We start from the raw sequence: 14249 nt of genomic DNA, 5'->3' as shown, positions 1-14249 counted from the left end.
GTGGATGAGAAAGAGGAGACAGAATTATGCATCGTGTGATGAGTGAATGATATGCATACAGAGTTCTTCGTAAATCTATTTAAATTGCAAACTTTTGTCTTTCCTTGATATAGTCCTTTCTTCCCCCCTCTAGCCTCTGTGAACTGATCCTAAGAAATTTCAGCATCACATTTGTCAAACTCTTGAGTATCTCATTTAAATTACAGAAACACTCCACTGAAAATACTGTAGAGAGTACCTAGAAATGAGTGTGTGCGTGTTTGTGGCAGGTTTGGTTGTGGTTTGAATGTGTGTTTTATGCTGTGTGTTTGAGGACACTTTATAATACAGTATGTCCCCAAAAAAATTACAACGGGACCCCCCGCAATGATATCTTTAAAAATAGTGAATCAATCTAACTACAAGTTCAGGGTATGAAACTTTAACTCATTGCCCACATCTTACAGAAAACCCCATTCGATTTGCTTCGGTGGTTAAAGAGAAATGAGGAATTTTGTACAGGATGTCGGGAATTTCTTTTGTCCAAGTTCTGTCTATTATTCACGCACTAGAGCCTTGAATTGCTAAAACTGGAAAAATTAGACTCGTGATATGCTTTACAACAATCTACATTTCTCTGTGACCGCTTAACCAAATTGAATGAGGTTTTCTGCAAAATAGAGCTAAGATGTTATATCTTAAGGCCCCGAAGTAGCACTTACACAGGTCGGTGATTTTGGGTGTTATCAATTCGAAAATTTGATTGTAATTTTTGAGGGATATACTGCAGTATGTCCCACAAAAATTACAATAAGACTTTCGCATTGATAACATCCAATATGATTTTTTTTTTTTCAATGCTACTTTAGGGTCTTAAAATATAACATCTTAGCTCTATTTTGCAGAAATCCCCATTCGATTTGGTCAAGCGGGCACAGAGAAATGGGGATTGTAGTAAAGCATGTCATGAGTCTGATTCTTCCGAGTTTAGCACTTCGATGATTTTGTGTGTGAACAATAGACAGAACTTGGTCAAAAGAGATTCCCGACATCCTCTACAAAATTCCTCATTTCTCTTTGACCACTGAAGCAAATCGAATGGGGTTTTCTGTAAGATGTTGGCAATGAGTTATAGTTTCATACCCTGAATTTGTATTTAGATTGATGCAATATTGTTAAAGATATCATTGCGTAGGGCCCCGTTGTAATTTTTTTTTTGGGACATACGGTATATTACATCAGCATAGTAAAAGAATTTATCGATTTATCTTAGGTGCTTTGGTCAAGTCACTTCAAATTGATCCATGACCAAACATGGAAAAGAGACTTGAAAAGAATTTGATTCCGTGTTTTTTTTTCTTGAAACATTTATTAAGATTAAATTTAGATCATAATGTAATCCTCATACAACGGAATTCACAGAGTCATGTGTTCGACTTTCTGAAAAATGTAGTCTGTAGATACAAATCTCACGAAGTACCTAAATATTACATCATTCTTGGTGAACACACAAAAAACAACAACAACAAGAAAACAAAATGACAATGAACTCATACATACTCATGTATAATTCATTTTCGTAACAGGCATTATAGCTGATAATTGAATCAACTACAATAACAGCACGACACAACACTAATGATCTGAGTGAAAATCTTGATTTTTGTACCCCTCTACACCCTACATCCTTTCTTACCCGTATACATATATGTGCATGCACTCACACACACAACAACCCATCCACTCTTAACAGCCCTCAGGTTTCAGTTTCTATTCACACACACACACACAAAAAAAAAAAACCCAAACAAACACACACACACACACACACACACACACACCAAAAAAAAAAACATGAATATGGCCTACATGTAATTGCCATCTTTTTTAGACAATACGTGTACGTCCTTGCAGTGATGGCGAAAGTGATGGAAAGAACAAGTGTTAGAGAAAAACGACAACAACAACAACAATGACTCGCTCAAAATACAGGTAATGCAGTTTAAAGGGGATGGCTATAGTAACTGATCAGTGGGAATGCTGGGGGATGATTGTTCCAATCCTTGTGGGATTCATTTAAGAGTACATTATTGTTAAGTGAAAATTATTTGCTTCAGAATGGTCTCATATTCAAGTAATGTGCAGTTCAATGTTTCCAGGTTAGCATGCCTGTACAGTGTCGGGGGCGATCGTTAACGGCCCGTGATTCCTCGATGACTTCCTTAATGTACCTGCATAAACATTTTCTCAACACGCTTGCTTCAATTCTACTGAATTCAGTTTGTGGCTGATAATTTGTCATTGTTACTGCACAATTTCCTAACCGCATAACAATACATGTATACTCTTAAAATATGCAATTTGTCGTATGCCTTTTTCATGACAATAATGATGAAATTGATAGATTTGTTTTTTCTTATTAACATTTTTATCATACATCTGATGATCCATACATCATCTTATAGCCCTGAAATTGATACACACACACACACAAACACACACACACACACACACACACACACACACATGTTTATATACAGTATTATAGATATTGGTATTACTTCATATTATTTGATTCATATTCCCATCTTCTAAATTTTGCAAACTTTTCAAATCCTGCCACGCCTGTAAAAGCTCTTTAATGTAGTCTTTCCCTTTCCATGAAAATTCAAAACAGATTTAAAAAAAAAAGACTTCCGCAAATACCTACGAAGGACAACAGTTGAAGATAATATATGACTCAATTTAGATGATGTATATTTATTTTAAGTAGATTAATCTTATCCTTAAAAGATAGGTCTCTTTACTTCTACCAACTCAATAATCTTTTTTATTTCACTACCCATCTCTCTAAGCATTTTTTCTATCAAATTCAAATCCATTACAAAATAAACACCTAGTAGGCACCATAGTTTTCACTTCTCTGACTAAATTACCAAAGGAAGGATCCCCTACCCTATTGCCTATCTTTTCCTATCCCCCTTTTCATTTTCCCCCACGTTTAAACAAGTAATTTCGCAAAACAACTCAAAATTTCATGCAAGTAATCTTTTAACCGAACTCTTATCTCTCTCTCTAAAAAAAGTCATATCATCAGCTAATAACGCCTGACTGACCTCAAAATCGCCCAAAGTAATCCCTTTAATAATTTCATCTTTCCTCAATGCTTGAGCAAGAGTTTCAATTACAACCCAAAATAAATGTGGCGAGTGGCGACAGAGGATCACCTTGCCTAGCTCCATTGCACAACCAATATGAAAGTAACCAGTTGAAACCCCCTGTTCATTACACAACTACTAATTCCATTGTTCAAAGTTTTCACCCATGGGCAAAAGGAGGGACCAAAACCGAATGATTCCAAAGCTTTGAAAAGAAAATTATGAGAAACGGAATCAATGGCTTTTTCAAAAATCAACCGCAATTAGAAAACTCTGTATGTCATTATTCAAGCAATGGAAACAAAAATCATATCATCTAGAAAATCTGATAGCTTCTCCAATACTCATATTTTTCTTCATATGCTCCATCTGATCTTGCTTGATTACATCACCTGATGATATTTTTCATTCTATAAGCTAAAACTTTTGAAAGTAACTTATAATCTACGTTCAATAAAGTGATCGGCCTGTGATTTTTAACGTGCGAAGGATCCTTACCATTTTCTCCTATAAAAGTATATTATACCTTGCTTATTAGATAGAAAGTTTTTCTATATCAAACGTTTCAGTGAAAGCCTCAACTATTAAACCCCCGTGTATGGCCACAAGGTCATACAAAATTCGACTGAAAATCCGTCGTTACCATTGACTTATTCAATGTCATAGTCTTTAAACATGGAAACATTTTTTTGGGGGGAGGTGTGATTTTACCCTCACATGAAATTCGACTTTCATCACTATGGCAAAGAAACAATTCTATGCAAGGCAGGATCCTTTTCATACACTACCCTTGTTGAATAAAAATCGTCATAAAATAATTTAATAACATACAATATTTCCTTTTTATCCCGTGTGATATCATCTTTTTCTCTACACAATATCATTGCTCAAAATATTTCCTTCTCTCTTCACCTTCCTCATACCAAACGGCTCTTGACCTTATCTTAATTCCCTCTAAAGAACAAATATGTGACTGTTTTAATTAAGCTTTCTTTCTGCCTATTTCGTCTGAATGATCACAATTTCCAGTTTTAAAGAAAAAAATCAACAACTTTTCTTTTCCTTTCCGTTACTTTGCCTTTGGACAATTTTACAATCATTATCTCATTTTCATTTCTGAGTAATGCAAAAATACAGACTTTCTTACAAATTCACACCCTTGCTCTTCATTAATCATTTTGTTTTATTTCATTAGCTATTCTTTGAATAAAAATTAATATTCTATCCAAACAAAGGCTATACTGAATTTCTAATATTTCCTGCGATCATATACAGCTATACTTTCTAAATACCTCAAATGTAATGTGTACCGGAGTGGTCGGGTATGATTGATTACTTGACCTGATTTGATTTGATATTTCATTTTATTCTAACGGAAAAGCATGTTAATGTATGCGTGTGTGCATATCATGTCATGTGTCTGTGTGTGGTGGGGGGGGGGGGGGGGGGGGTTCATCTCCAGGTCCTGCTAAGGTTTCGCGGTTCTGCTACCCATGAATAACTGTGTTGGTTTTGTCTGTGTGTGAACAGGGCTATTCACATCATGAAACCTTTTTTTTTCCTTTAATAGAAAAAGGCAACTTTACTCGCATGTCGTGGAAGCTTTACTTGACCACTTGCTAAGTGGCGGCGAGTTCCACCGGTCAGCTTTTCCATGCCACCGAATACGACCTTGTGGCTTGAATAAACGTCTTGCTTTCTGTCAATATTTGTCTCTACGTGAGGGAACAAAGATCAGCGGTGCCTACATAAACAACGTCAGTTCATCTTACTATTGGCATCACACTAAAGGTGCTGCCGCAGATGCCACTTCCCCCCAAACCTGTCTAGTTCTGTCATTCTCTTTCTCCCTTCATCCCTCTCTCTTTCTATGTATACTAACTTGTGGTAGACGGTTTGAATCGCACTTTCCTTTATCTGGCTTCTCTCCTCTCTCTCGCTCCCCCACTCCCCCTCTCTCCCATACATATATATCATATTATTATCATTATTATCATTATATATTATATATATATATATATATATATATATATATATATATATATATTATACATTATATACATACATATATATATATATTCACATATTAAGGTTTATTTAGTAATCAATATCTTTTAGATTTTATTCCAATAATTCTTCAGCATGTAGATTATACGTGCATTTTGGGTGACGAGTACGGCCTACGCTGTGTATGAATTTATGAAGCGTAATATCTATAATATTAACAGAAAAATATGGTTCGGAATAGTGAAATTGTGTTTTTATAATTATATCCTTCAGAGTGCATTGCGTCGAATGAGTGATTTCTTTTTTTTTAAACTTAACTTGAAGCCTACGAATACTTTTCAAAACAGCGAAAGTGCGGGCAAGAGCGATGCATTATTGGTTTATTGCTCATCACGATGTTTTGTTTTGATCTGTGTGGTGTTTTTTTTTTTTTTTCTGTGTAATAGCCCGCGCTCTTTAAATCTGAAGTCGCACTACATCAGGCATTAAATGACTGTGTGCCATAATCGTGCCGCTGGAAGGGTAAATACTTCCGCATATCTTATGAGGGCATGTTTGAGACACTGGGACGAAATGTGTAACATGTGTGTGTATACTGGTATATACCTCGTACCGATGTGCCCGTCCACCCCAGCAATGCAATGCTTCAGCGCTCTTGTGTAGGTTTGGTTGGCGCTCCGGCACAGCGAGCGATCAAGATATTGTTCTCAACGTTGGACCAGCAATAGAGTCTGTCCGTGATGTCACCTTAATCATAGCTCGTGGCTCTCTTTCATGTAATTAATAGCAGACTACGTTTTACATTGGTGCGGCCATCGCAAGACATCGACTAAATGGTGCTGGAGGTGAGATATGAGACTATCTTTCCATGCCTATATGCCGTGATTACGGGTTCATTGTGCGTGCTAACACTGATTTTGTGCATAGCTTCCCACGGATAAGTCGTGGCTTGCCGACATCACCACACGGTGCACATTTCGCCGTCGTCGGTGGTGGACTAGTCAGGTGCATGGTTGGGTACATCTGGTCAGTGAAAAGGTCGTACGAAGGGAATATCCTGGTAGTGTGGTGCGGCGTGTAGGCGTGTATAACGCTTGGACGTTGAAGCTACACATCAGCTGCCCCGTTGCTTGAGCTGGGACATGTTTATAGTGCTTGCATGCCCAGTGATCACAATGATGCTCATAACGCCTTTAACGGCACACCAAGGCAAGGAGGAGAGTTCATACCGGGGAGGTGTCTCTCTCCAAGAAGATGCTGTACTTCTCTTTCTACTCCTTGCTAATGGGACGTAGATGCATCGCATAGTACCTCTTTGGGTATGGGCATCACTCTTACCGGGTTGATCAAACAAGCGATGAAACATCCGTAAGCACACGAGGGACGAGGCAATACTCCTCGAGAAAGTAGTTGTACGTGGTGTGAACTTGCTTGGACGCAGTTCCTTAATATTGCTCTCTGTGAGAAATAAGCAAGCAGTGTGGGATGTAAATATCAAGCAAGCTTGATGTTTTGATTGGGGCATGGTAACGCCAAATCCTTGTGAATGAAAGTTCTGTTCTGATACGTTCTTGGTAACCGCATGTTATTGTGAGGGAGGTTTCCTTGAAGCGCAGGTACTTTCCCTAGGCCCTATATTTGTATCCTCAATCTTGGTATAGGAATACTATAATTACGTTAATACTAGTAGTCACCCTGGATCACTTAGTTTTCCTCACCAATTGTAATAATATGAGAGAACGCAGAGAGTGTAAAATTAATGATCCTTTTTTTTTCTCACTATCTTTTTATGATGACTGCTGTTCAACATGTTGCGTCTATTCCTATACAAAATACTGTAGAGCTTCTTAAATGTTTGCTTATTTAGGCCCATGTCGTGGCTGCCATTATCGATGCTGCTATTTGATATCTGGTAATTAACGAGAGAGGGGGTGAATGCCCGCCCTTAGCCTCAATGAATCAGGGATCATGGTAAACACGTGACACCTCCTTGAATGAACCAGATCAATTACTGACATGCATCGCTTCATTTTTCTCTAGCACACGGTCTATCACCCTCATGATTATTATCCGTTGCTTTTCCGTCTCTCCCCCTCTTTCTCAAATTAAAGAAAACTGGTGACTGTCGTGCTGATGTACCTCCATCTGTCGTATAGAGCTCTTCTTGTGTCTCACTATAGCTCGTTCATTAATGCGATACAATCGTAATGTAAATAACAGTCTTTCCTGGTCCAGGAACAGCAGACTTCCGGGAGAGTGGTGAACCAATTGCTGCATGGACGTTTAACTTGCTCTTCACTCCTGATCAGCCGGCTTGCATTCAAAGCTCACGCTCTATGCAAATTTAGATGACTAATTTATTTAATCCGAATCCTTGGCAATCCCCAGTAAAGTCAACTCCGACTAAATTTATTGTACCACTTCGTCCAGTAGCCAAGTTTTCTCTCGGCATGATGAAAGCAATATGCTCGACACAGAATTGGGTACGTGCACCTTTTGCAGCATGCCTTGTCGCAGTCAATAACAAACCACTATTTTGTTTTCGCTTCTTTTGTATTGTTTACTGAAAAGAAAGGCGAACGTACAGGAAGCTTTACAATGCAAGAGTGCATGACATAATATTATCACTCTTTAAAAAAGAAAAAAGGAGAATGTTTTCTCTCCTTTACGTCTTTATCTATCATTTAAGAAATATTTGACCGAAATGCTAGGTTATACGTATATAAATGATACGAGGTTCTGCAGGTAGGGGTTTTGGCCGTGAGTATGCTCGTGCCTATATCATTGCATGCATAAGATGATAGGGAGTTGATGAGCCTCGCACGTTTGACCTTTCCTTCCGTCTACAATAATAAATGGCAACGAGGCGAGACAGGCATTGCGCACAATAACACGCAATTTAGTTATATTGGTCAACGCGGTATGTTGCCTATACACGTACCGCCCCGTTAGCATCTCGATAAGGTATATAGCATTTTTTTTTCTTCAAAAGAGGCTATTTTTGGCTCAATCACGCTTGAAAGCCCAGAGGGCAGGGAGGTGGCTCAGTCTCTACTACTTACCTGCTGAGACAATACTCTAATAAGAAATGTAGGCTTACTGATAGATCATGCTTCTGGCGTTTTTGTCTGCAATATTAAAATTTCGCAGAGAGATTTGGACAGACTAATTTCTATCCCCGTATAAACCCGCGCATGGCAACCCATGTTCTCACGTAGTCATCCTACATGATGCATAGCTGTTGTTACATGAAACATAATCTAGTTATGACGGAGAATAGCACAATGTTCGATTCCGTAAAACTGTGCAGAGTAGGCCAGAAGGATTGTCCGAAGGTATAATAAAATCGAGATTGTCAAAATAATGGGAATCGGCATCCTCCTTCCAAAGATAGGTTTATATTCTATTAAACCCCCCCCCCCCCAAAAAAAAAAATAAAAGATATGAAAAATAAAAAACAAAGAAATGAATAAAAAAAAAAATGAAAAATAAACAGTCAATCAATGAATCAAACAAATAGTAATTCAGCATATCGTTGTTGAAGTAGGGTTCATTTACAGTATCTAGGCCTATAAGGCCCACGAAGGCTGTGTATATGAATACGTGATCGACACTATCGTGATTTAGAGCGGGGACATCGGCCAGCGCCGTTTCGCTTTAACTGTGCACAGCAAAGATCATCAGTCATTAATGGCTCGGCATTGTGACTTGCTGTCACACACCGCCACCTATAGAACGACAAAACCAGACGCGTTTAATCTATCGGCCACGACTCTGCCCATGTAAAAGGGGCGAGTCAATGGAATCTTTTGTCGCCGCATTAAGAAAAGAACTTCATTTTCGTGTTAGAGAAAATACTGTTAAAAAAAGAAAGGAGATAACCGGAGGCAATGACGGGGATGAATGATTTCCAAACGTTTTAATTCCATATTCGCGGACCACCTTTCAGATTTCTTTTGCGGCAACGATGTTGTTCATAGAAGAGAACTGTTAAGTGAGGAATAGCATAATAGGGCTTATAATATATTATCAGCATGGACTTTTGGTATTGCATCTACATTGGAGTTGCATTGCCTTCGTAGGAATAATATGCCATGGTATATTTATACACTGGCTAATAAAAAGCAACATTGAATTGCGCTAAGATCAAAATGAACAATTTCTCTGCCTAATATTTTAATTTATAGTTTTGAGAGAGAAGTTAGGGTGGAGGGGGAGGGGGTGACGGTAATGGGAAGTGAGTCAACGCAACTATATCATTAGGCTGATTTGTCGTCCAGGTTTATACATCTCATGAAGATTACTTCGTATAGAGCATGTCAGTTTGACTAGACTGTATGCAGACCCATTTGTAGAAACTCTTGAAACCGGAATGTGATACGAGATGACCATTGAATTACAGCGATGGCAGAGTATAAATGGGTTTTGGCTACTCAACTCTCGAACCCCCCCCCCCCCCCGAAAAAAAAAATCGACACTGTTATATTATGTGTGTAGCGTTGATATCAATGTCATACGGATTGTGACGATTTCAGTATTCTACTGCTAAATCAGGGATTGATTTGATAATTTCTGCACCATTCAATATATGATATAACAGTGATTTTACAAACTAATCGCTAGGGGATTCAATCCTAACAATAATCTAGGGCTTGTTTTTTCCTTCTATGAAAAAAAAAAATAAGTGACGTGTGGTGATGCACTTCACCATCCGTAACACACCATAGCCATCGTTTTGCTGAGTGACCTTGCCAAAACGTATTTCTTGCATTTTTGCCAGAAATCCTTTCTAGTAATTAATTTGACTGTACCGTGGCTACAATATGAATCCATTCCATGATTAGTCCTGTATTAGGAATTCGGATGGTATATAAAGGTGTGGCATTTGTACACGGATTGAAGCAAAACTTTGAGTAGTCATGGTTATTGTCGCGTCACTATAGTTAGTTTCATTTAAAACTAAAATTATGTTGGTTGATGGAATCTTTACCCCGCCTTCCCTATTTCCATCGGAATTGGAAAAAAAAAATTTTTTAAAGATGAATAAATGGGACCATTGTTATCAGGGTAATGAAAAAATAATTAGCTCAAGTAGGTTGTAGGTTAAGCCAATAAAGAAAAACAATAATTATAGCTCACACTGAAACCTTAATATATGTTTCTGTGGTTTTGTTGAGGAAGACACAAACACACGATGTGACAAGTTTTTGTAACCTGATAGCTGAGTGCTGGATATGACTACTGCAGATTTTTGTAATTATACTGGTGGTGTGGAGTTGATGACAGTGTTTATAGTTTTTCTTGTCTTCTCTTGTTCGTAGGATGGTGTATGGAACTGTGTATCACCTGGTTCACTATGTGACGACAGAATACAACCTATCCTGCCATGAGCAAGAGGAGCCATTGTGGTAGGATGCCTCTTCGACTCCGCTTTCGAGGTCACGCTGCTGAGGCCGTCTCACCGTGATCAGTAGGACCTTCCGGTGCATCCATGGCTCCCCGAATCTATTTCTTCGCCCTGTGTTTCGCTGGTCTTCTCGTGGTAGCTATCATCAGCTGCACGCGCGTTTACACCCTTCTCTACGACAGCGTTAGACCTTCGCGAACCCGAAGGCTTCCGGCTAACTCGTATTTGTACCAAAGTGGACGGTTAAAGTCGCAGAGCGTAGACGGTCACTCGTTTCTTCGCGGGAAGGCCTGGGATTACGCCCGGAGTCGGTGCTATACGATATCGAGCGATTGGACACATCGTCTGGTGTCGCCTGAAGCATTGAATAAGCTCGACTGCAAGCAGAGACTGCCAAAAGTATTGATCATAGGCGCCAGGACATCGGGATCGCAGACCCTCCGCAGGGTGCTCGGCTTCCACCCGCAGTTGGCGACACCTGTGCATGAGACACAATTCTTCGACAGGTATTACAGTCGAGGAGTGCAATGGTACGAGAGTCAGATGCCATACACAACCCCTGATCAGATCACCATCGAGTCTACAGAGAACTACATGTATCACAGGAACGCCTCCGTACGAGCCATCAAAACCCTCGGCGAAGACATCAGATTAATCGTCATACTCCGAGATCCTGTGGCGCGATCCATCTCGGATTACGCCCTCACGCGGACTCGCATCCGGAAGTCCAGGCTGATCTCTGGACATTACAAGAGCACCTTCAAGGAATCGAGAACAAGTGACCGCCTCCTGATCAGCGGCAAGGGCAAGCACGGCCGACGAGGATCCACCAAGATGTCATGTATGGTAGACGACACCTTTGAGGAGACTGTGATGAAGGAAGACGCGGAGATCAACCGGAAAAACGTGTTCATCACCGACAGCCTCTACGTCTATTACCTTCGGCCGTGGGTGAAGAAGGTCACGCCATATCGTGTGCTGTCGCTGAACGCCGAAAAGTTCGCTAGGAACCCCGCGGAAACGATGAAAGAAGTCGAGAAATTTCTCGACCTGGTGCCGTATTTCACACCGGAGCACTTCCGGTTTGATCTGAACACCAGCACGTACTGCCTGCAAGAACCCTTCCCCATTTGTGTGCCAAGTGAGACGGTTGATGTCCCGCTCGTCAGTGAAGCTATGATATCGACACTGCGAACACAATTCGAGAGCAGCTGTCGCTTTCTGTTTCTACTCTTGAAACACTATTTAGAACTACTCGGGGACGTGCCGCTAAACTATCACCCCATCGAGTGAAATCGACAGTAGGCCTGGGGCAACCCATGTTGTACATATCAGTACTGCGAATGCAATAAGACCAGGGTATCATTAAGTCTCGTGCAGCTCCTGATTCATATCCTTTACAAAACACATTATGAATAATGCTTAAAGCAATAATTAAGGTCTATTATACGAAGACACCAAGAGATGCATATTGATGGTAATTATTCTTGGTTGAATATTTTGTGTAGCACCTCCCACCCACTGCGCACTTTTTGAGAATCCCGATAATCTTTTCGAAGCATTGACTGCTTGTCACAATCAGCACGTGTTTGCGTTCACACTGACGTTGAACACAGTCGGACGTACAGAACATACACAATAGGCAAGGTCAGACTGGCAAAGGATCGAAAAGTTTAAGTTCGCGATCTTTTGTCGTCCGGTCACACTGGCAGCCATACTTCTCGATTTTTGGCTCGAGAAGTATGGGTCACTGGTGCGCGTGCGAAAAGAAAAAGAAAAAGCGCGTCGTCTGATTGCTAGTGATTGTGACGTAACAATGAATACATGTACAACACAATAGCCGTGCGCTTCTTAGGCGCCGCCCGAAAACGGGTGGTTGACTGGTCACGTGACAAAGATCGCGATGTTTCAGTTTCTAGCGATCACACTGGCAAAAGATCGGGAAGTTTAGCGGGAGTGGGGGAAATATCCCTAGTTGGAGGGGAAGGTTTGCGGTAAGTTTGCGGTCACACTGGCGAAACTTCGAGATCGTAATGATCGCGATCTTAAAATTTTCGATCTTTGGCCAGTCCGACCGCGCCTATTGAGACACAAGTGGCACTCAGACACAGGCGCAGATGTAAACATGCACGCACACACACACACACACACACACACACACACATACACATCTCATGAATCAGCTCCGTTTTTGCATAAATTGTTCCTTACATCACCACATATCTGCCAAAAGGTGATTTGAAGGACTTATCCGCAATCGGTTGCTGCTGTATACCCTTTATTCTGGTGTAGAAATGAACGAGTGAATAATCCAACTCAATTACACTTGTCAATGTAGGAAACAAAACAAGGAAAGAGGTCTAAAAATATACTTCCTCTCCAAGATCTTTCGTGTGTGGGCAAGGATGTATAGGCGAGCACCTCCTTGGTATCAGTACGTGAAGTGTCGGTGATCTTTGTTTACAGTCTGATAGATATGCTATGTTTTGTTGGTGTGTATGCTAACACAACGCTACCTTTACAGATATCTTTAATAAAGAGAATGTTATGTCTGGGATGAAGATAGACAGAGGCTGTTTTTATTACATACGCATCATCACAAATGTCAGTATTATTTCTATCTATGTATATTTTCCCCAAGGCTTCAACCAAATAACAAAAGAGTACACATCAAGGTAGTTTAATGTGCATGCTTATTCATTTATTCAGCTGCGACGTATGATGATTACGCTCTAGAAATATAACAGTGTATATCATTATATCCACTGACCTGACATGAAATTTATCATATCAGTTCAGGCTATTTTCACTGTTGCTGGCAAATTATTCTTGAAACCATGTCTAAGTTTAATTTAGTGCGAAGCAAAGCTTTTGCATGTACATGTATTTCTTACGTTGATATTCAATTCATTTCTCAGGTGGAACAATTTATTATTTTACTGTATGAGATTACGTATTTATCTTCATGTTTGTTGTTTTTTTTATTGTGATTCCGTTCTATTCTTTACCTACCTCCGCCAGCATGTTTTGTTTCAGATTTGCCTTCGCATTTGTTTTATTTCTAGTGGATAGAAAGCTAATTTTGAAGGGTGCTATATCAATATAGTGTTGTCAGGAATGAATCGTCTGGTCGGATACATTAAAAGAGGTAGTTTATACGGAAGCGTATTGGTATATGGAAAACGCTTGTGTTCAATTATTATCTGAACTAAGCTGAATACAAATGGGTAAAAAGTCATTCGTGTGAATACCTGCTCTGAGCTCCACTCCATAAACACGCCTTTGCAAAACGTGCAAATGCTGAAGATTACATGGTGAAAGACCCTTTTCGTAGTAGACCGTGATTTTAAATGTGACCAAATGACACAGGACAGTCTTTGGAAGGTCTCTTGTTGTTTCTTATTTGTTTTGATATACAACTGAGCAATAACGGCAAAACAGGTATTTTGGGTGCACGTCACGAGACCGACACCCACGAGTCATACAGCCCATGAGTTATACAACCCACGAGTTATACAGCTCACGAGTCATACAGCCCATGAGTTCGACACTAAGCAAACAAGGCCCACGAGACCGACACATTAAGCCCCGTGTTGTACCTGTCGAACTCGTGGGCTGTTTTTACCTAGTGTCGAACTCATGGGCTTTATTTGCCAAGTGTCGAATTCATGGGCTGTATGACTCGTGAGCTGTATGTC

General features: G+C 40.0%; 1 protein-coding gene across 1 annotated transcript; it reads left to right on the top strand.

Moving 5' to 3' along the window:
• The first annotated feature begins 10480 nt into the window (after nucleotides 1-10480).
• On the top strand, nucleotides 10481-11921 carry LOC139717290 (heparan sulfate glucosamine 3-O-sulfotransferase 1-like). The gene has a single exon (XM_071628781.1). It carries the CDS (start codon nucleotides 10636-10638, stop codon nucleotides 11842-11844), a length of 1209 nt encoding a protein of 402 aa, XP_071484882.1. The 5' UTR covers nucleotides 10481-10635; the 3' UTR covers nucleotides 11845-11921.
• The last annotated feature ends 2328 nt before the right edge of the window (nucleotides 11922-14249 follow it).

This window comes from Diadema antillarum, unplaced genomic scaffold (genome assembly GCF_040938485.1).
Source record: "Diadema antillarum isolate AM-2024a unplaced genomic scaffold, OU_Dant_1.0 scf00000074, whole genome shotgun sequence".
Lineage (NCBI taxonomy): Eukaryota > Metazoa > Echinodermata > Echinoidea > Diadematoida > Diadematidae > Diadema > Diadema antillarum.
This window is presented reverse-complemented; position numbering and strand designations above follow the sequence as displayed.

What these genes read in the sequence shown, in the direction of transcription:
- LOC139717290 (XM_071628781.1), top strand. Translation starts at nt 10,636, where the DNA reads ATGGCTCCCCGAATCTATTTCTTCGCCCTGTGTTTCGCTGGTCTTCTC.